The sequence below is a fragment of the Mycteria americana genome, chromosome 8, assembly GCF_035582795.1.
Source record: "Mycteria americana isolate JAX WOST 10 ecotype Jacksonville Zoo and Gardens chromosome 8, USCA_MyAme_1.0, whole genome shotgun sequence".
In the NCBI taxonomy this organism is placed as follows: Eukaryota; Metazoa; Chordata; class Aves; order Ciconiiformes; family Ciconiidae; genus Mycteria; species Mycteria americana.
In genome coordinates this window covers 5,495,737-5,519,919 of record NC_134372.1, presented here as the reverse complement: position 1 = coordinate 5,519,919, position 24,183 = coordinate 5,495,737, and the positions used below count along the sequence as shown (strand labels likewise).

At 39.0% G+C, this 24,183-nt stretch overlaps 1 protein-coding gene across 2 annotated transcripts in view; it reads right to left on the bottom strand.

Moving 5' to 3' along the window:
- The window catches only part of SPOCK1 (SPARC (osteonectin), cwcv and kazal like domains proteoglycan 1), a 341,091-nt gene that overhangs the window by 221,977 nt on the left and 94,931 nt on the right, over positions 1 to 24,183 (bottom strand). For both annotated transcript variants that reach the window (XM_075509673.1, XM_075509674.1), the window contains exon 3: positions 4,224 to 4,269. In XM_075509673.1, the coding sequence (XP_075365788.1) occupies positions 4,224 to 4,269 (46 nt within the window). The remainder of the gene's footprint in view (positions 1 to 4,223; positions 4,270 to 24,183) is intronic.

The window sequence follows — 24,183 nt, the reverse complement described above, 5'->3', positions numbered from 1 at the left end:
AAGGTTGGAAAAGACCTCTAGGATCACCTAGTCCAACCGTCAATCCAACACCTCCATGCCTACTAAACCACTACCTCTCTGGGCAGCCTGTTCCAATGCTTGACCACCCTTTCAGTAAGGAATTTTTCCTATTATCCAACCTAAATCTCTCCTGGTGCAGCTTGAGGCCATTTCCTCTTGTCCTATGGCTTGTTACTTGGGAGAAGAGACCGACCCCACCTCTCTACAACCTCCTTTCAGGCAGTTGTAGAGAGCGATAAGGTCTCCCCTCAGCCTCCTTTTCTCCAGGCTAAACAACCCCAGCTCCCTCAGCCGCTCCCCATCAGCCTTGTGCTCCAGACCCTTCCCCAGCTTCGTTGCCCTTCTCTGGACATGCCCCAGCACCTCAATGTCTCTCTTGTAGTGGGGGGCCCCAAACCGAACACAGGATTCGAGGTGCGGCCTCACCAGTGCCGAGTACAGGGGCACGATCACTGCCCTAGTCCTGCTGGCCACACTATTTCTGATACAAGCCAGGATGCCATTGGCCTTCTTGGCCACCTGGGCACACCGCTGGCTCATATTCAAGCGGCTGTCGACCAACACTCTCCCAGGTCCCTTTCCACCAGGCAGCTTTCCAGCCACTCTTCCCCAAGACTGTCGCATTGCATGGGGTTGTTGTGACCCAAGTGCAGGACCTGGCACTGAGCCTTGTTGAACCTCATACAGTTGACCTCGGCCCATCGATGCAGCCTGTCCAGATCCCTCTGTAGAGCCTTCCTACCCTTTGTCTCAGCACTTCCTATTTAAATGGTACTCTCTATATATACAGATATATATAGTGTATATACATTTACACAGGTATATACCTACATGTATATATATAAACTGAGGATTAGTCTTCTCAACATCTGATTCATAAGGCCCAAAGGAGCAACATGATGTCACTTCTTTTCATTTTTTGGGTAACAACAACATAGGGGTTAGTGGCTAAAAACTCACATGCTCCATGTATATGTAACTAAACTAAGCAAGGGTTTTCTAAAGTAATTTTTTTTGTGTAAGAAATCCCTTTAGAAAGGTATGAGTGGCTATTTTAAAGTTCTAGTCTGGGTGAATTTTACTACGGCCAAGAGTAGTGACCTCTTTGTCAAAAAGAATGATGTTTTGGCCAAATAAAATCCATTTGTAAGATTTAAATGAGACAAAAGCAGCGCACAGATCTCTGTGCGAGGCTGGGTATCATGCTCAGACTGCATGACCTAGTCTGCATTCTGCCTTCTGACGACAGACTATCCATAGTCTAGGAGAGATTTTACACTGAAAGAGAAATGATCCTTTTCTTTGTAAAGAGACGGGAATCTTTAACAGATGTATGACTGTTTGTATCGCTTCAAGGTATCCACATGTGATTTTAGATTCTCTAAAACGATTTGTGTTTTTGCCCAGAGTCAGACATCTCAGTAACACAATGAACAAGACAGTTTTAAAGCACGTCAGTTCAAAATCTTTTTGCAGTATTTTGCCAGGATTTACCTTTTTGTTTTTCCTCTTGGGAAGACAGAGGGTCACAAGGCCTCTGAAAGTGGTAGGAGCATAACTTCCATTTGAAGTCAAGAGGATTTGTAATCCTAAATCCCTCAAATGCCTTTGAAAATCTCCCTGTGGATATATGCCTTGACAAAAACATCATCTTTCCCTTTCCTTTGACACTGAAGTTCCATTTCCATAAAGACAGAGAATCTACACTCTTCAGCTCTAACATGTGTAAGCCTCCAGTGATATTCCTGGGAGCTACCTACAGACAATACAAGGATCATGTTTGGCAATGAAGTATAGAAATAGACGTAAAGTGAAATTTTGAAAAGTGCCTTCCAAGACTTCCAATGGGTATTTTCTTCCTAAACACTTCAGCAATTTTGAAAATTCAAATCTCTGATCAGCGAAGCTGCCCCCTTTTATGTCTCCTGTTTGTAAAATAAATGACCGCCAAAGCTCAAATTGAAAGCAAATAAAGAAAGCATTGTGGTTTCATCTCCTCCACTGGCCTGTCATTGATCTAATTACCCCTTCATTCATTTGTTCACGCCTTTCCTTCTCCTTCTTAACTGATTCACCCTTTCTTCTCATTTGTGGTATGATTCACAAGTATAATTTCATAATATTTGATTTCTAGAGGCATAAAAATGTTTTTTGTAACCTGACTTGCTTTTTTTTTTAAGCAGTTATTAAAAAACTAGTAACTAACTTAACTATTGGGCACCCCCTGCAATTATGCAACATTGCTATTATCTACTATTCTTTAACCATTATCCACTGGTTACATCCCAGTGACACCAGAGATAAGTCATGCTTGGAGAAGGCCATGTAATTTCCAATTTCTTGTTTCCCTCTGTGTACCATATTGTGACTGCTTCACCATGAACTCTTTTTTAAAACAAAACAAAAAGCTATCTGCCTGCCTAATAATGTGCCTAAGCAATTTGCTTGCAGGAATACTTTTTCTGAATGTAAACTCACAACAATTATATATCAAAATAGCCACTTCACATTCTGAAGGGCAATGGAAGTCTCGCACTCTACTTGAATGACACTTAACTTTGAACACAGGATCCAAAAGACAGGACCATGCAATGGATCCACATGACTGAAATTCACTTGTATTGTAGTTACCATGTATATGATCATTCCTTTCTAAGGGACTTTAGGATAAAATCTTTTAAAATCCCTACAAATTTCAGAGCAGAGGTAGATTGAAACTTATAGAATACCATTTTGAATAAAATTCTGGGACACTGGCTTTCTGCAATTTAAGAGGCATGATGTTGAACAATGAACCAAAGCTAGTCAAAGAAATCCAGGATGCTAGAAATGCCTTAAGCAATGGAAGAAGTCTACCATCTACCTGTGGTTTTACAGCTGTAATATCCTCGCCTCATATGTGTTCTGAAGCAGGAGTTATATGAGCTTCACTGAACATTACAAACAGGAAAAATGAGCAACCGTCAAAAGGCAAACAGAGAAGCTAACCGACCTGCACTTTATATCATGCATTGTTATCCTCCACAAATCAAACAGCTGATAACTGGTTCTACCAAATCAAAAGAAGCTGTGCAAAATGTAATTTTTAACATTTGTCCTGAAAAAAGTACATTCTAGAAAGCTTTAAGAAATAATGGTTTCATGTTACACTTTTTGAGCGTGCTCTGGTATGGAGTGTTACAGAATCTTAAGTGTCAGAGTGACAAATACAACCAATAGTAAAGTTAAAATACAATATTCTCATTTTAAGGACAAAATTATGGCATGCTATCAGCTTGCACTACTTTTTGTATCTGTCTTTTCAGAGGATGGACTCCTGAGATTTCTTTGCATACAGTGTTTTTTACTGATGAGACATTAACTATCAAATACAACCCACCACACCTAGCAACATCAGGGCTACTAGTGTTTCCAGCGATGTTCACCTAAGGTATTTAGAACGAATGTCTCTTACCATCCCATCTGAAAAGTTTGTTGCTAGCTATGAACACCAAGCAGAGAATGCCTGATGTGGAGTTGCTATCTGAGATCTCTTTTAAATTGTCAATTTGAAGTTCTCTTTCCTGGCATGGCTGTTGTTTCCAGTGCTATCCTGGACACAACAATTAGAATATTTTTTATTGTTTTTTCCTATCCTTTGGTGGCTGGCCTGGAAATTGTTGAAGTACTGCCATAACTTAACAACGCACCAAGACAAAGTGCAAAATGTCATTTACAGAATCTGTATCTGAATCAGCAGCATATACACTACACACGTTTCTTTTGAAAACCAGCCCTGAAATTCGTACATTACAACTGGCTTCAAAGAATTGGCCCCTTAAGTATTAGGAAATGCAGTAATCACATTTGTGACATTTATTTAGCAACGTTTTTAACATGAAAGAAAATGTATGTGAAGATACCTGTTTTAAATTGCATGTTAGACCGAGATTCACGGTTACAGAGAACCTTTCTGAGCATATATATCATCACTGAATATAAACTGGAATGGATGCAGATTAAAAAACATGGCTGAAAAATACAGAGATGAGTCAAACCCTTACACATAAACCACCTCAAGCTGTGACTAAATTGGGAATGAGATGTAAGCATGAACAGAGCTCTTCACTAATGCATGGGACAGACGGAGGAAGAAAGGCATAAAGTATATGGGGATATCACAAAATAGCAGAAGACAACCACAAAATGTGTACTAACTTTACCTTGATCAAAAGGCTTGTTTGGATTCCAGTTTCTGAAATAATCATCCTAAATGGGGAGGAAAAAAAAGGAAACTCAGAAAAAATATAATCAGTCTTTTCAGTACAGTTTTACACAACTAAACTACAAATGAACCAACTCATCTTTTGATCCTAACATATTTAGCTCAAATCAGGTAAGACTATCAACAGGTTGTATCCTAAAGAGTAGTAAATGCAGTTTAGAAATTAAAGAATAAAAAATTCCTTGGATTCAGCATCTTGAATTTTTCCTCTAAATTGTTTTTCAAAGTATGCCCATTATTAAATTTTTCATCATAAATGATAACTCTATTATTTCATTTCAGTCTACAACTTTTGATAACAAAGATAAGAGCATGTTGTTCAGATAACGTAACATGATCCACACCATCCTGGTGTGGTGAAAGGTGAGCAAAGTAAATCCAAAAATACTTGTACACACGTAAATCACAGCACTGTGAATGTACAGAAATACAGCAATAAGCCCATAAACATCATACTTAAAGTACAATAACATTCACTGCAAGGAGCACTTGCAGTGAATACTTCTTCACTGTTCCCACTATAAAATTTTAAAAATCTTCTTAAATCTGATGTAAAGATATTATTCTGCTGTGAGTCTTGTGGTTCTGTTTTACATAATTCTGACTGGACTTTAAAATGGCGAAGGTAGGAACTGTCAAGAGTGCCTGGCCAAATGATTATACTGTTGCAAACGAGGCTCTCTGCAGAAAGAATGGAAAACTCTTCTGTGTGTCGGATCAATTTGTATTCTATGTACTTAGAGAATATTTACCTGAAGGCAAAGTTTCCCCCACTTCAGAGTGCCATCAACCCTAGTCCTGAAGAACTGCGGTTCAAGCCCAACTGTCATATGTAGTTTCAGCCTATTCTGTATATCTCACTTGTGTCGTCTTTGAAAGGAAGTGATAACAACAGAATAATGTATTTGAAGTGAGGAAGCATGGGAGATTTCTGTAACACTGTGATATTTTCTGCATATTAATCTTTATTTCCTTTTTAATATATCCGGTATTCTATATTCATTTCTTGAGGGCTGCCACTGAAGAGATGTCTTTATCAAGCTGTCCAGAATGACACCTAGATTTCTTTTTCCTGCCAGGAGGGTAACTGAAAACCCACCAGTGTGAATAAGACACCTAAATTATTTCTTCCATAGGACTTTGCTTACTACTTATCTCCAGTACACTGAATTTCCCATGCTCTCATGCTATCCAATCGGCCGAACTTGGAACATTTTGGAGGCTTGAAAACCAGCATGCCTTACTTTCTGGGTTCAGAACAGCCCACGGGGCTGTTACAGGAGCAGTGGGGACTCTCCGTGCCCTCACTGAACACCAGGAGATGCACCTTATGGTAGCGCATTCCTTTCTGAACACCATGGCCAGCATGAGAAGCAGAAAATACTAATGCTTACAGCGTGGAGAACTGTGGACTGCTGTCCTGCTCTTCTCTGCCTCTCGGGGGACAGGGCAAATGCTGCCTGTAATGAAGGGGGCTGGATGTAATTCTGCGTGACTACCAGGAGGAAATGTATTTTCTTTCTCCAAGTACATTCATGCTCGGTGTCTATACTGACTTCGTGGAAGTGACGATGTTCCACAATAACAACAAAGATTATTATTCATAATTTATTTCAGATACATCAAAAGTATCTGTACTTTTTCTTCAGAAGTACAGGGTTTGGCACCAGAAACAGAATCACAGCCTTTGAGTTCCACAGCTTTGTTAATACAAAAAACCCCGCATTGTTATACAATGCTTTGTAATTGATTATGATGTACTGCTAAATTCACCAAGCATTAATCACTTTTCAGAATGTGTTGGGTTTTAAGTTTTTTGAGCAGAATAATTTTCTTCGAGCAACAAAATATTCTTTTTTTGCCTGCTTACATTTTTTCCTAGGTGTTGCTTTGCTGCCGGGTTTTCAGCATCAGAAACTGTTAAATAATTCAAATCCCAAGAAAGATTTTTTATGCTGTTGGCATATGGAACCAGTTTTGAAATAAGGATTGGAAAGGGGGTTTATCTCAATTTCAGTGTCAAAGGAATATTTTACAGAAAATGCACCTTCCTCACAAAAAAAACCTACAAAACACCCATCTCTTCTGTAAACCTATTCCTTCACCTTTTCTCCTTTATGCAGATATGTTTAGTACTCCTTTTTGAAAATGGAAACTATATTTATTTTAGAATGTGCCTGAAACTACAGTATGATAACAGGAAAATACACAAGAAAAAATATGGGGAAAAACCCCTAAAAAGTAGAATAGAGAAAACCTTTCAGATTTTCAATATATAAAACTCATTAGTATTTATAGGAGTAAATAATTACTATACATGTATTAGAGCAATATGGTCAATAGCAGTTCAAAATAACTTGTGCCAGTCGGACAACAGAAAATACAGCACTAGAGTTTCACTTCAGCATTGATACCAGCAAGAACTGTAATTGAATGGTTATGGCACTGTAAAGGTGAAATTCACCCTGTAGATATGGCTAAGCAGAAAATGTATGTCTCATTTAAATGCCACCTAAAGCTCTGACTTGAAAAATGGATAGGGCTTTGTGCTAGTACTCTGCAGGTTGCTGAAATTTATACGTTAATCTGAAATGACTTTTGTTAGGAGGAGCAACTCTTAACATCTTCAAATGGATACCATCATTTCACTGTAACTTCCTCCAACAGAAAAACAGCATGCTGATATAGCAATATACAGTGCCTAAATGTAACACTGATTTCCAGGTGTATAGCATTCGAAATATATACATATATATACACACATAAAAAATACGATCAGCTTGATTAAAGAGATTTAACATACCTATTCAATAAAACACCTTCCTGACAAAAATGACTGCACAGAAATCTATGCGTTTCTGAGCTTTCTACTAGGACAGATATTAATGTGCTTAAAATACCTTACGCCTGCTGTAACATAGGAAACTATTATGCCATTTTAATATTAACGTGTTAATAAATCAATATTAACGCATTAATAATTAACATGTATCAATACATTTCATTCATAACAATATTAACAGTTGATCATAAGAGTTTAAAGTATAGTATGAATTGTGAGATGTCGTAAATACTTTTATTCACTCTATGGATATTTACAAGTTAAAATTGAAAAACCTACCTCAACTTCCTGAATACGTAAGCATTACAAATGAGAAAAGAAAAAAGAATGAAATAAAACAATATAAAAATATGTTAACATTCATCAATTTTCTCCTCAGCGGCCTTTTAAATGTAAAATCCCTTATTTCAGATGACCTTCACCTCCAAATGAAATCATTTTCTCTCTTTCTTTTCTGACCTTTCTACCTTTGCTGTCATGGCCCAGTTTTCATCTGCTGCACTACTAGCCAAATGCCATTCTATTAGCACATTTCTCTCTCATAGAGCACCAAAAAAAGGCACTTTCATTTCCTTTTGGCTGACAAAAACACCAGAAAATGTTTTTCCAAATACTTATCTGTTACATACCTGATATAAGAGAGAATTTCTCCCACCACCCCCAGCTGACTTTAAAGACTATTTATTTGATAGACTTTGAAGGGAAAGCAAAACCAGGCATGGAGCCACTTCAATACAACAAGTGACAGCAACTGAGAAATATTTTTGATGAACAAATATTTAAAAATATCTTTCTCCTTGCATAGAATTCACACTTCAAAGGTTTTCCCTATGGTTCAGTGGCTGCATATGACTAAGTCAATTTTTTAATTAACTGAAGGGAGTCTGCACACCTAAAATCATGCATGAAAAGAAGAAGTGATACCGCAAACCAAGACTGGATCTGACTCCCTTAGCTCAATCCAGTGTTATATAAATGTGATTTATTGGCTTGACTGGATCTGACTCCCTTAGCTCAATCCAGCGTTATATAAATGTGATGTATTGGCTTGGCCTCTGCACACAACCAGGAATAAACATGAACCCCAAACTCTAGAAGTTGCCTGTCCTTCTCTGTCCTGGTTTCACCTGGGATAGAGTTAATTTTCTGCCTAGCAGCTGGTATAGTGCTGTGTTTTGGGTTTAGGATGAGAATAATGTTGATAACATGCTGATGGTGTAGTTGTTGCTGAGCAGTCAGGTCAAGGACTTCTCAGCTTCCCCTGCTCTGCCGGGTGCACAAGAAGCTGGAAGGGGGCACAGCCAGGACAGCTGACCCACACTGCCCAAAGGGCTATGCCATACCATATGACATATTCCATACCATAAGGGCTATTCCATACCATATGGCATCATGCTCAGTATATAAACTGGGGGGAGTTGGCCAGGGAGCAGCAATCACAGGTGGTGATTGCTGGGCATCAGTCAGCAAGTGGTGAGCAACTGCACTGTGCATCACTCGTTTTGTACATTCTTTTATCATTATTATTATTTTCTCTTCCTCTGCTGTCCTATTAAACTGTCCTTATCTCAACCCACAAGTTTTACTTTTTTTTCCCCCCAATTCTCTTCCCCATCCCACTGGGGGCAGGGAGGAGCAAGCGGCTCAGTGGTGCTTAGCTGCCAACTGGGGCTAAACCACAACACTCTCAGAGCACAAACACCCTGAAGGGAATGGTATGGAGCTTTACTGCAAGTCCTGTGAATCTAGGTCCCTGATGGACACAGAGTCTCACATCACAGGTAAATAGTTAGCTTCCACTTCCAGGAAAAGAAATCTGACTCCTGTAAAACTGGTCCCAACCCAATTCTTGAAGAAACCTTGAGTTCTGTTCTCTTCTCACTGGGTGCAGGATGAGGCCTTTGGCAAGCTTCCTTTCTGCCTCCTCATAAAGTCTACTGCCCGCCTAGGATAGATGTCCACCCGGGACAGCAGGGCAGGTAACCTGAGATGGTCCCTCACACAGAGGACAGCTCACTTTTGACATCCCCTCACCTAATTCAATTGCAAGACTTGGGACAGGAGCTGTCTTTTCAGTTCTGTATCTGTTCGTCACAGCATCATGGAATTCTACTTCAAGTTTTTACCTTCCGGAAATTTAACTGAGAAATAAGTTATGATCATAACAAATGAAAAGATTTTAGAAAAGCAAATATAAATTGCTAGACTTGGGCCTCAGTTCTTTATTGTATTTTTATTATTTTGATTTCAGCAATCAAGAGATTATATGAAACATGTTTTGAAGCGATTTAAATCCGTTTTGCTGTATCATGCATAATAAATTATTGTTTCCTAACAAGAGCAAAATATTCTTTTATCATTCAATACATAGGTGTCAAATCCAGCCAATTTAGATTAATATGCCATCAACAAAGTCAATCAAGAGAATAATCATATGTTAAACAGTGTATGCAAAGGGCATATTAAAAAGTGCTAGTTTAAAAGCTCACAAAAGCTTTCTTACAAGCAGAACTATCAAAAATCTCATTCATCAGTATTCATAGATTGCGTTCCAATTGTAAAAATCAAACCTTGAACCAGACCTGGGTCTGACACAATCTCCTGTTAGTCATATCAGAAAAGTTAGCAAATAGAAATTGACCCTAAGACCAGTACATTAATATGTGACTGCTCTTCTCTCCTATTACCCTCCATATCGCTACAATAACAATACACTTAAAAAAAATGAGATTAATGGTAAAAGCAAACAGTCCTCTTTTCCCCCACCAACTAAGAAAGTAAACAACAGCTTCTTGTTTCCTGAAGTTCAAGTGTTTCAGTTATTCCCATCAAACCTACTCTACTGTCACTTCTTGGTTTAGTTATTACCTAAGGCTTGATAGTTTGGAAGAGTTAACGAAGCATGGTTAATTTAACACACAGGCACTCTCTATACTTACTTTAGTTACTTGTCAAAAAGAAGCTCTTGCAAGATGCTCTTGCTTATAAATAGAGCCAAACATTAGCTAAATGGGTGCATAAATATTTATATTTTGTTGCCTTAATCGAGCTTATAAGTTATTTGTATGAATCAAGCAGAAATGAGATGCTGACTGAAAAAACTCCACAGCAAATCCCCCTGATTTTGCACCCTTCGAACGAGCTCAGTTCAGTTTCCTCCCGAGGGCCTGGGAAGATCCCACCGACCTGGACCAGCCCCCAGGGTACACAGCCATCACAAAACCTGCAGCACAGATCCTTCCTGAGGAAACTCATATATACAAAGGGCATAACCCTCAGGACTGTCAGATAACCTTTTGGAGGTAATCTTCATTCCCAGCTCCTCCCAGCCAACAAGAGCTTACATTTCTAAATATCTCCAGGAGGGACGGTTATTAACACTGGTTTGCAGCCTGCTTAGTATTTTCCTCTTCCATCCTCGATCTATGATTAAACCTTTTACCCTTATAAAGACCAGCTGGGAAAAGTGGTAATTACTAGCTCATTGCTTTTTTAAAATTAGCTCCAGAAAGATGCAGCTGCATTTTCTGCCTCTCTACCTTGCAGAACAGAAGATCATTCCAACACCGAGCAGTGTGAAAGCACCAGCTGCTGCTTGCTAAAGTCAATCTAGCCTGTATCATAAACATCTCCCCAAGGCCTATTGCCTGTTTTAAGCAAATAGTTTGTAGCAGCAAACTACACATTATTTATTTATTTATTTAAGAGGAAGAGAAAATATTTTGCCCACTGAATACTTCAGCGAATAAAGATTTCCCAATAGTAGCTAGTGCCTGGAGTCTGCATTAAGGTCAAGAGCTGACTCCAAGCTCCTAAGGACATTGAGACGTCTCTACCCACCCCTGAGCTCGCTCTCTCTCTCCTGGGAATCAGAGAATATGCATCCAAACACGATGCTTTTGCTTAGTGACTTAGTAGCGCTTGTGCTGTGGATATTTCATTTTAAATTTGGTAGGGAAAACCTTTGGAAAGTTTAGTGATAAATTTCCCAGAAAGGCCAGGAGTGGAGGGGTTTACTTGAAGAGCTAGCAACATTAACTGGTGAAATTAAAAGAAACCACTCCAGACAGAAGTAGTAGCACATGTAATGAAAGGTCTGAGGATGTCAGGACCTGTCTAGAATACTGTAGCTAAGTCATTAATAAAAACATAATGAAATGCTTTAGCCTCGAATGAAAGCAAGGCTGGTATAAAGGGTTCACAATGGGCTTGCATACAATGCTAAATACATCAATACCTGTTTTTATTAATAGCAGTATAAAAAGTCCTCAGATATGTATGGCATAGAAAAGATCCTTGCCCATGTATTACAATCTCAATGCCCCATAAGACTCAAATTCTCAGCACATGTACTTTTTCTTCAGCTACCACTAATGTGCAAAAGAATTTCTTCTGCTTAATGTGACCTATTCTCTTCTTATTTTCATAAGTTAAAAGGTTTTTTGGTTGGTTGTTGGGTTTTTTTGCGCTATATTAGGAAATATGATTTGCCACTCCTGTTTTACTGGAGTTTCCGTAGGCAATACCAAGAAAGTGGTAGGCAAAACTTTCAGCATAGGCTTTCTTTACCCACAGTCACAGTGATTCATTGGGGTGGCAAAAATTTCAGAAATTAAATAACAAAAAGTTGAAAAATAATTGAAAAATAAGTTACCACTGAGGCCATATCAGCCAGAATAAGAATTCTTATTGTTTAGAACTCAATCACGTAGCCTTTTACACAGAAATTTTCCAGCTGCTCTGTTGGTTTCTTGTGTTTTAATTTTGGTGTTTTTTTTTTTTTATAAAAAGACAAATATAGTAAGAATTAAAAATATTTCTTAAAAAACCCCAAACCACTCTTTGTTTATCCATAAGAATGAAGCCAGAGGGTATGTCTACAATGAGGAGGGCAAACAGATGCTCATTTACGCTGCTTGTGCTTCAAGCAGGATGAACGAGGGCCAGCTGTGAGCCAGAAGCTCTATAGCTGCTTTAGCACAGCACTGTGCCAGCACACCCAGCTGATATATTTGGGTGGCTGGGACAATCACATAACTGTCTATGCTAGCTTGTGCTGAAATACCGAAAACCGAAAAAAAAACAGCCTTGGTTTGATTATTCTTTGCTGGCCCTTTCAGTAGACTTAACTTTAGAAATACATTATCACTTCTGCCTGAACTCTTCCTCTCATTAGCGTGTGCTAAAAAGCCTCTTATCCCTGCCTAGAGTTAAATAATTCTTTCTAACTTTACTTTCACCATGTTTTTCATGCTTGAGTATGTCCCACCAGCCACACCAGGTTATGCTGCAAGCTGTAAAGCTCTCACAAGCCCAAAAAGGTAAAAGTCAGGAGTCTCCCAAGGTATGGGCTCACTGATCCTTGTTGCGTTGCACGTGCCGTACTGTCACAGATGCTACAACTCCAAGACCAGATTGAAAAACAGAATCTCACTTGGTTGCTTATGTTGTAAATTAACAACACATACCCACTAGCTCCAGTGCCTCAGCCACATAGAACTGTCTCAGAGACACTGCAGAATCACGTTTAATGCATTTTTTTCTCCAGACACGAGTTTCCCTTCCATGACCTTTGCAAAGGGCCTCCACTGTGGCTATCAGAGAGGCAGCAAGGGGAGGGAGGAATTAGGATGGAGGGAAGACAGGCAGTGGAATACTTCTTACAAGGCCTGAGGATGAGAAGTGTTGTAGCAATGATTTACCACCTCAGCTGAAACAATTTCCTCAGGCAATCAGATCCTGGGGCAATCTGCAAGGAAACTCAATAGTTATTGACCCCTAAATAAATGTGTAAGGTCCTACTCTCTCCAGCATTTGTCCCAGACACTTGAGATTTTCTGATTTCCCTGCTTACTCTCTGATTACACCCTGATGCCTACAGTAGCATGTTTAGGCAAATCTCTACTTAACCAGAACTCCCCATCCATCTCTCACAACAAACACAGTTGATTCAGCTTCTGAACTTCAGTCAGGGTTCCCAGTATTAGACAGTAAATTAAATTTAAAATCACTTATTCAGAAACAGGACTGTGTAGGAGGGAAGGTGTAGGCGGCAAACAGGGGACAAGTAAAAGAGGACGGCACCAGAATTCTGGGACAAAGAGGACTCAAGCTCCACAGGGTGCAAATGCAGCGAGAGGTCCAGATGGCAGCAGCTGTCTGTGGGCTCATTACCAAGGAGTTCCCACCCAAGGAGCCAAGCCCAAGAAAGGTGGTACAGGGTAGCGAAGCTGACTGCCCTCATGGGAGGCCAGAGTACAAACATATTTCAGTAAAATAAGCTTGAGAGGTCCCTCTGATGAAACGATACTTGGCACTTGTACTATCCGCCGTGGAATTTATATAACCCAGTTAGGAAACAAAAGTCTGCCGTGGAACATGCGCAAGTCCATGGAGTTACACTGTTTTCATTCAGAGGACTGGGAAAATACAGTCAAGGCCAATGGGTTTTTTACTTCTTAGTTAGAAAATACACATGCCCTCCTTCCCTATGAGCTTTGCGTTGGTCCTCAGTTTGACCCGTGAAGAACTACTTTGTGCAGCAGCTTCAGCGCAGAGCACAGATAGAAGCAGCCCTGGGAATCATTAACTCCCGCTTTCACAAACTGAGTAGCACCCAGTCGAACAGGAAGCAAGAAGCAGAGCCAGAGATTACAGAAATATATTCCCTCCTCCTTCCAGGTGGAATTCCTTAAAGCAGCATTATTTCTGATCTCTGAACTAACACTACGCATGAATTAGCAACTGGGTAGATAGGCTAAGTCACTGAATCTAGTGATCCTCATACGGTTCCAACGAATGCACAAAAATAACATGAGTGCCTGCTGTGTGAATTGAAGATTCACAGGTTGAGAACCTGGCCTAGTGGTGTTTTCTCACGTGATCATTTGCTTGTCTTCCACTTCTCAAAACCACTGTGCCTTTATCTAGGATTATTATTGTGAATATTGGTGAAGAATGGCCCCCTGCACGTTCTCTCTATATAGAGAATAGCATTGTTAATAAATCATATTCTCAATAGGTGTAATATTTAAAACATACCTTGAAAGGAGAGCTACTAAACTCTTTCCACATCTTAATTTTCATTCAAAGACTCAAATTACATACTTAGAAAGCAGTTGGTTTTAGGCAGCTTGAAAGCCAAACACACTAAGCTTGAAGGTTATAAAGCCATTGGCAATGTTACTTCACTTTCAGTATCCTCGTTGCTTTGAGAGTACATTTGCAGTAGCTGTTTGTGACATTCACTGGCCCTTTTTAGCTGAACATTTGGGGTTTCTATCTGGAGAACACCATCCACATAAAAGAACCCTAATGCTACCGCTGCTTTCACATATGAGAACTGCTTTACAGTGAATAACAATTTGCATAATGATTAAATGCACAGAGTTATTTCTTGTTTTATTTTACAAGTCTTCAGAAATCTCATTTGAGTCATGTGATTTTTTTTTAATTTACCATTATGGGAATAATCTCATTATGAGATAAAGTGATAATTCTCCTAATATCAAAGTTATAAAATAAAGGTGATGAATAAAATCATACTGATATTCCACTTAGATATACAAATCCCAGTGGTTAAAACGTACAAGAGAACAAACAGCAGTTGAATAAAATTGACTTATCTAACTTTGATATTTAGTGACACAATTTTCTGAGATCTGTAGAGACAGTTAAACTAGTTACTATGTCCTAAGTCTTTAAAATTACTTCTTTAAATGCATAACTAATGACTGGAAAGAGACTGTATGAATTATATTGAATCATGAGCAATGAACTGTCCCTGGGAGCACACATGCATTTGTTTGTATTTCATTGGTAGCTTCAAGGAAAATCTAGCTCCGAGTATTGTTGAGAAAAACCTTTGAAAAAGGTGAAATGAAACTAGCCATGCTGCCGTTGAAAAGGACAACTTTGCAGCCCTTTAGCCGGTTTTAGCCAGTATGTGAAATTTCTTAGAACTGCGTCAGGAAAAAGCAGCCATGGTCAACTAGTCTATGAAATAACCGGTTGCTGACTGTGTGAGACAGTTGTACGCATTTTCAGATCAGAAATCCTGTGAGCCATTACAAATGTGTGGTTTCCGTTCCAGTTTATAATATCATTTTGTTAATTGTCTCTGGCATTTTATCCATTCTAAAAAAAAAAAAGAACGCAACATCAAAAATCATTACGCAAAACTGACAGCAAGCCTAATGGAAACAAAACAGCTAAATACTTGCAGCAGTCGTTGCAAACAGAAATCCTGTCCTCCCTCAAGAAAGCGCTCCTCACTTTGTTTATCACCAACAACTTGAACATACAGTAGGTTATTTTAGATACCTTGATCAGTTTATAAAAGTTATCATGTGATGAGCTTCTCTATAATAGTTGGGGCTGGTTGATTCATGTAAAGTCCCTCGTGACTCTGTTTTGTTACTGACAGACTTGTGTTCTCTCTACCCATTACCTGAAAAATCATAGGAGGTGCATGAATGTAACATTTTATTGATGGTACCTCATTAATCTATTAGACTGATGAAATAAGAGAGATTATTCTGAATATTAAGAACTTCATTTCAGCTGTAAAGTAACAATAACAAAAAGTTACCTTTCATAAATGATTGCTGCTTGCCATCTGGTTGAAGCAACAGTATTTTGGAGAGAACCAGTTTTTGTTGGAATGGTATTTCAAAAGATTTAGCTCAAATAATCGATTAAAAAAAAGGAAAAAAGTAAGATAAAAAGGCCAAAGAAACAAAATATTCTGGTTCAGGCAAAGGATAGCTAAACTGCAGTAATGGCTCCAGTGGGATTTAAATGCCAAGGCTGTTAGCTTCCACAGTACAAAGATTTCCATATGCATTGATCCTATTTTATTTTAGCAGAAGACAGCACCTGAGCGCCCAATTTGTGCATAATTTGTTCTCAAGAAGTCCACGGAACACTGTTCAAAGGCAACTTCAGATCCATGCTGAACATTTTAAGCCACAAAAGTCAAACTGGAGTTCCACTTGCATTTGCAATGGAAAAGATGATCTAATAGTTTAATTTGCACACCTGTATTTGCTAGGAAGAGTCCAACCAAAGGCAACATCATTATTACTGGATAAGGATTTTACTCCATTTGACCACTGCAACCATCTTCATATCTTCCCCTCAAGGAGGGAGATAGTGACCCCTCATACCCCACACACTAGGCCCAGAACTACCCACCCCAAAACTACTGTCGCAGATACCACATCATTATATCAGTTACAAGTCAATATACTAACAAACAGCATTATGCCAGCTATACTCAGACCATATTTCCATTTTGCTTCAGAATCATGACAAATGAGGGAGCAGAAAGATCCGAACATGATACACTGGTGTTACATGATTTCAGAAACTTTGAACATTTTGTTTATGGTTTTATTGGCTCTTGATTCATCATTTAAAATTTTTAGTTGTGTACATAGGGAATTTCACACAGTACACACTCCAGAAACAATATTGTGTGAACAATGTGAACATTGTGAATTACTGATGCATGTTCAAAGCTGCTCAGAAAAGGATAAATTAAAAATAGGAAATATATAGTATTAAGCTTCCATAGCTGTGATTATTGTGATAAAGCAACATTCGAGGTAAGTTCTTCTGACCAATTTGAGAAAACTAAGTGACCTTTCATTTTTTACAGTAGCATGCTTCTTGGATCAAGGACAGACATCTGAAAGAGTCTCCTGTAGGGAGATATAATGCACACTTGAACTTGCCAGAACATGCGCCTCTGTGCATCAGTGATAAAAGGTCAGTATGTGGTGTGGCACGGCATGGAATGAACAATGACATGAGAAAGTAAGATGTGGCAAAACTTTACTTTACAATCTCAGGAACCTTCTAACCAAGCGGCCACGGCTCAAGAGGATATATAGCTTCCAGATCTCAAAAAGGCAGTTTTGAACTGTTCTGCTGTAGACAGAAGTATGGTCCTGATCTCTAGACATTACAGTTGCTCACTGTTGAAGGGATTAAATCATGAAATGGGTCAAAAGCAAACCAAAATGGCATTTTAATGAAGAACAAAACCTGAAAAAAACAGCACTTAGAGACACCTGAAGAGTACTGAAGGTCATGAAGACTTCTTAAGGCACAAGAGAACATTTGAATTTTGATCAGCTGTAATTTTACACCTGAGGTCTAGTACAACTACTTATTTAATTCTAACAACTGAGAAAATAGTTCAAACATGCAGTGTAACTGATCTCCAAACCTTAGAGATGTAAAATCAGAATAAATATATATCTTCGAGAGCAGCTGCATCTGCAGAATATAAAATTAAGTAAATGTGCTGAGGATCGCCAGCAACATGCTCTAATTGAACCCTCCCTCCAACACTGACACACATACACACGTTTATTATGAATTTCACATATCTGTTAAGATTACAGTGAGTAAACCTCAACATTAATCCCTGGTTCTTAACACATTCTTCTGGTTTCTGTTCAACACCATACACATTTTAAACTAACTCTTTTTCCTGGTTCCATAGACTCTACCACAAAAAGGTTTGAGGCAGATGCTTCACAACTAATCTACCCAGCTGTAGGAAAAAAAAAAAAATCTTTTTTTCTTTCTGTCTTTAGTGACCTAATTAATGAATATATGCCTTAAGCGTTCTTCATAAACAATTTTTCATGCTGCTAAGCCAAAGCCTCAACTTTATTCATGAGTGTCACAAGCAGTGGAAAACTCTGAGAATCTCCAGCGAAATAAGTTGTTTTACTTGCAAAATATTAATGCAGATTTCTTTAGTATTTGCCCAAGTCAAGAGTTGAGATTTAGAGTCACAATTCTATTTGTTTCAATATAGGCAAGAATGGGCTTAGAGGAGTTCATCCTAACAGATTGTAGCAAAAGGAATGAGATTGAAACCTACCCTCTAAGAAAAGTGTCCTGAAATGGTTCAATCTCACCTTTATTAAATATTTGTTGTTGGAGACAGAGACAGATTTAGTATTTTCTGCACATCACCCAAGCATCATCTTTTCCTGGATTTTTAGCTCCCTTCTGCTTCCACTGAAGGCAAAATTCCCTCCTGTTGTGCCCTAGGAAGGTGATTTCTTCAACTGCAGAAGCGGTTAGGAAAGCAGGTGGTGGCTTTGTCTCTTGGTTGTATAAACCAGGATAAGAGTGGGGTTTGGATGGTGTTGAGGAACTTACAGAAAACATTCTGAAACTTTCCCAAAAGCAAGAGCATCTTAAAAATATATCCACAAAAATATCCACAAGATGTAAAATACTAAATTCCCTAGCAATATACTGTCATTACAATACTGCACGGAACTAAGACACAGGTTTTAGTAAGGCAGATAAAATAGTTTTTATGTTAAGACTATAATGTCTATTTGTAGGTCCTCTAAAACAGCCTTCATACATAAACATTACAAAACCCACAAGACAACCTTCATCTCCACAAACACTATGAAATTGCTAATTCATATACGTTTGAGATTTCTGAGCTGCTCTTACTTATTTTTTTAGGAGATCCAATGGAGTTTGAACAGCTAATTAAAACACAGGACTTCCTGCACTGAAGCTACTTCTTAGTAGCTGTACGTTAAGGTCATTCCCATTGTTCACGCCATTATCTAAGGAACAGTTTGAAGATGTGTTAAATTTGTTCTAAGCTACCCCTGAAACGTAAATTGTAATCACGTGTTAACAGGGAAACACAAAACAGAAACTTTGACAATTACTAAGAAACAAACAACTGGGGACTTGCCTGGTTCTAACTGAATTAAAGAAAGTCAGGAACATGAATGCTCAGCTGCAGTAACATTCAATTTAGATTATTACCTTGCCTGGCATTGTCGTTTCTGAAATTGTATTTTGGCAGATTCCAGGAATGCTGTCAAGCCATTTGTCAGCTCAGTCAAACATAATATGAGCTGGTAGAATATTTCAACAGAGGTGAACTCATTTTCACAGAAGTATTTTGAGAAGTGTTTGTGAGGGAAACTGCAACCTGAAATCAGACAAAAATCCAGCTGAATGAAAAATACCCCAGAGAATTTTAATATTAGCTTGAGGAGTGGAAAAATCTGCCCTGTAGGAGACTCTCCCAAATCTCCCAGTTTGTCTAGTCCTCAGAAAATTATGGTTAACCACAGTGAGACACTAAGGCTGCACAGCTTTACAGTGGAAGCTTAAAAGGAAACTGAGTCCTTAGCATCAGTCTGGAGGCTGCATGCACTTGTTTTCATGGTAGAACACTACAATCAGCTAATAAAATGCAAATGACTGTTTAATGTATTATTTCTTAACAGTGAGTTGAGAACATCTGATGGCTGAAAAGCACTGTGTTATGTGACAGGGGAAGGACTGGACCCTTCACCAGCTGCAATTTGCACAAGCAGGTTTGCAGATGTATCTTATGGAAGGAAAGACCGTATACAATAAGCCTCCCACAGCACAGATTGTGACACCTGCATCAACAAGCAGCATGGTGCCTGAGGAGTGGATTTGCAGAACAGAATAATTCATGCTGAGGATCCAACATCTGCTCTGCACGTGAAGTCCACACTTTGTTTCAGACTAGCTCCAGCCTGATCCCCTGAACTGATCTCTTGGTTATTAGGTATGCATATCTCCAAGCATGTCTGTTTTCTCCTTTCATCAATAAGGAATCCATCTCACGTGCTCTGCAATGCGAACAACAGCACAGTAACTGGAGACAACTAGGAGACTTGCTTCCAAGGCATACTTTGATAGAAACTAAAATGCTAATGTAGAAATGCCCTGTGCTCACTGTACACTACTTTTAAGACCTTTGAGGACCAAAACAGATCCTGATTAAATACTAGATGATTAAAAGATCTAATCATGTGAGCTGGACTGTTGTGGGCTGAGCAATATTACTAACTGAAGAGAAAGTGATGGGAAAGTCTGACGCAGTGTGAGATGAGTCCAGAAAGCGAAGTATAACACAAGAGGAAGAGGGCAAGCAGGGACCTCAAGAAACAGCTGCCAACTGTTTTTTTAATCATTCTTTTCCTTATAGCAGACCCTCCTCTGAGATTACATCTATAGTTCACCTCTGAGAAAGAGCAGTAGATCCCAAAATTTGCTGGAAGGCATCATTATACATCTGTAACTATCCTTTCAAAAATCAAGTGTCATTAATCACGAGAAAAGCCAGGAAGAGCTTGAAGAGAATGGCCACAACGAGTCTCACATCTGCTCAGAAGGATGAATAAACACACACCCCACACCAACATCCCTGCACGATCCAGTACTGCTTTATTGGGCTGCGTTACCCTCAGTATAATCCCCTCTTCCCTTTATCTACAAATAGGCTACAAAAATGGAGCCTTTTGTTTTTGAAAAACCCACACTACGTCAATATACTTAGACATCTCAAATAACCGTACTCAATATTCTGTGTGATTCTTTGTCACTATAAGTTGTGACCCTGTATTGTGCTTTCCTGGTTACCATGTCTGTGCAATTACGTTTTCAACTGCAGCCTTTTCCCTTTATTCAAAACTGCCTCCACTTACTGGTTTACAGCTTATTGTATCTAGTTCTGCATGGTTAATCTAAAATTCCTGCCCCAAAAAATCATCAAAATCTCAAAATAAGGTGTGGAGGCAAAAAGCCATTAATCATAAATCTTCAAAATTCTGGATTTTAAGACCTTCAAGCATCTTCTGAGTGCCTCTTCAAATTTACAGCTTTTCTCCTGAAGGTTTGTACTAACATTAAAGAGAACTGCACAATTACCTGTATAACTTTTATTTCTTTCTGCGAGGTTCAGTGGTTCTACATTTTACAAACACTGTAAAGATTTCTCTGCGATTGCTGATGACTCCAGCAGCAGAATGAGTGCTTACTGAAGACTGTTAGCAGTGGTTTTTGTTCTGTGCCTATTGCTTCAACTTTAGTATGCAACTCCCTAAAAGATTTCACACTATCTATGTTTCTTCACCTTGGCTCTGATTTTCTTCCTGGTTTTGCATTCAATCAGGCTAAAAAAACCTTTGCTCTCACTAACCTGTTAAATTTCTCTCAACTTCATACTGGTTTTCAGCCACCCACATCAAATTTTTCAGTAAAAGACAATTTACAGTTACTCTCTTCTGTCTCTTTCCCTTTTTTCATCCAAATATTTATAACTTGTTCATATGCACCCAATTTTTTTTTATTTCCTCTTATTATGACCTTGGCCTGCCTTTTGGCTTTCTGCAATTGGCATCTCCAATGTATTCTCACTTACTATCTTTCACACCGGCATTTCTTCAACATGTTTTAGAAAAACAACTCCTATTCTGCTCTCTATTTCAGGTCTGGCTGTCATCTAGATACCATGATTTTTCACTGTCTGTCCCGACGCATTGATGGATTCTCACTAGAGTCTCTGTCTCCTATATGTCCTTGATATCTTTAATTACCTATTTCTCTTTGTTTACTTTGCACTCACTGGGACAGATTATATTCTCAGCTATATCAGTATAAATCAGGAGTACGTGAACTGAAATTAGCAGATTTGTGCAGATGTAAAAGTGACAGAAATGAGAGCAGAATATGTACTAAAGAATTAACGCCTGATTTCTTTCTATACCAATAACAGAAAATCATGGCTGAGAATTTACAATGCTTCCTCCTAAGCTTAAGCAACAGCACTGGCAAAAACACTGGTTCATGATTTGCTGATGCTGTAGAGAAAAAAACAAAGAATGTTACATGTCTATTACGTACCTGTCAGTAAAAGAAAAGTTTGAAGGAATTTCCTGAAAATTTAATTTATTATTTAGGGGGTACTCACAGAATCTTGCCTTTCTTCACCATCCTGCCACTTTCAGATGCTTCACATATTTTTTGACATTCTGATGAGCACTGGTTATTTATACCTATAGTACCCATCAGCTAGACAATGGATTGCCTCCTACTTTATATTTCAAAACCAGAAAAGGTTAGCTTTTAGAGAAATCCAAACCAGACTAGTTTATTTGTTTGAAGATTTAATCATCCAGTAGTTCTGTGAAAACCGAGCCAAAGAATTTATCTTAGAAAGCTGGACAGTTGATACAATGCAATCCCACGGACATACCTCAACAACTTACTGTCAGTAAGCTCAGAACATAATAACACTCTGTTTATGGCAATTCCAGTATTCCCACACTGGATATATCAGAATCTAGTTTTGGTTCATTCTAGCCAGGCAATAACATTATATCTTTTCATTCAATGGATTAAAATTTCCAGTTCACTAGGAAGAAATCCTTCAAGTGCTTCTAATCCACAATTACTTCCCATGTGTTATTTAAATTGACAGGTCTCTCTTATGCTGAAGGCTGTAAAACACCTTTGTTCCGTTGCTACTTTTTTTGGTTTACTTTACCATTAGTTTGTTCATGAAGACACACAGCAGTTGTGGTCAACCTGCGATTTAGCAGCATGAAGAAGCAGCCCTCTGAATGCAGACACATTTCTTCTCTTTGCAACAAGACAAGCTGTATGAGGAGAGAGGCCTGCAGAGCAGAGACTGTGCAGCGGTGCCAATGCCGTAAGACACCTTTGGCAGCAGCGGATGGCAAAGGAGTTCTGATAGGAGGCTGAGCATCAGGTCGTCAGCAAACAGCATGAGGCTGAGAATATGGTGTGGGGCAGGAGCAGATGAGTAGAGGTTTGGGTGTAAAATGCTACAGATAAAACCTGTGTGGGAGGGCAAAAGGTGTTGGGGGTGAAGGGCTGTTGAGATGTGAAATGTGTTGGGGGATGCCTTAAGGCTGCAGGCAAAGAGCGGTGAAGATGTAGAGATACGCACACACACCTGCTCCCAGGTCCGGTCTCCTGGACAGGTTGGACTGGACTCTGGTGGCCCTAGGGCCAAGTGAAGTGGGAGCACTGATGAAAGCAATGAAGGAGAAAGGTCTCTGATCTCTTATCCAAAATTTTTGGCCGCACAGTTTTACGGGCTGATCACACAGCTGTGATCTTGAAACTTATTTTTGCGTAGATGGCATCGTAAACTTTGAAGGTAACTCTGAGCACTGAGCTACTACAGGTGTCTCTCCAGCTCAGAAGATCGATAGCTAAAATATTGTTTTTATTAACACCATATATATTCACCTGGCTGTCACAGAGTATGTTTAGCTTTTCTGGAATGCATAGCAAAAAAGCCTGAGATGGACGAGGGAAAGAACAGGGCTGGACGTATGTGCAACACAAATATGCTTCCAAAGCAAGAATCACTCTATACTGGCTGCCTTAGATATCAACGTTATTCATTTCAGCTCATCAGTCAAAATAAGGTAATTTCAGAAAGAATCTGAGGGGTGGTCTGGGGACGTCTCATCTCCTGGGTCAAATTCATATAAATCCACAAAATACCAAATTCTACTTAAAACAATGTTCTTTGTTTTTAAGTGTAACTGCCTCCCCTTTTGTGTGCTAAGCAAGCTTTTAACATTGTTTATTTACTACAATATCCTCTTTAGCAATTGGAGCAAAGTACCCACAGCAGCAGAATGGCATGATGATTGATTCTACACTTGAAAGTGATTTGGAGATGAAAAAACATAGAGTATTGTTATATATTCAGTTGCTGTGATGTAAGGAAAGTCTGATTACATTAGGTACAGTCTGCAAATTTTTTAATGGGTACTTAATTTTTGCCATAAGCAATTTTCACCCTCAAAATACACAAGAACAACCAAAAAGTAGGAAAGTACATTTAGTTTCATTATTGAACCTCCAAAGGTTTTAATATGCGTGTTTGCTGGGGGCGGTTACTCACGTAATATGCCTCTGACTGCTGGAGTTCCAGCCAGCCTTCTTGTTCCAGCACATTTCCAAGCCTACACGAATACACAGCCCAGCCCTCTCCGGCCATCAGAGCCCTCCACCGGCATGGGCCTGACGAGCTGTTCCCCTGCCGCTGCAGTAAAATGCTGCAGAGTGGCTGATGGATATATACAGGGTGTGAATGAAGACAGCTTCTGCAGCCATCCATAAACTCAACTCAGTTATACTGCTAGCTGTCTGCTACCTGAGAGCAGCACTGGCAAAAGGGAAAGAAAAAGGCTCGCTC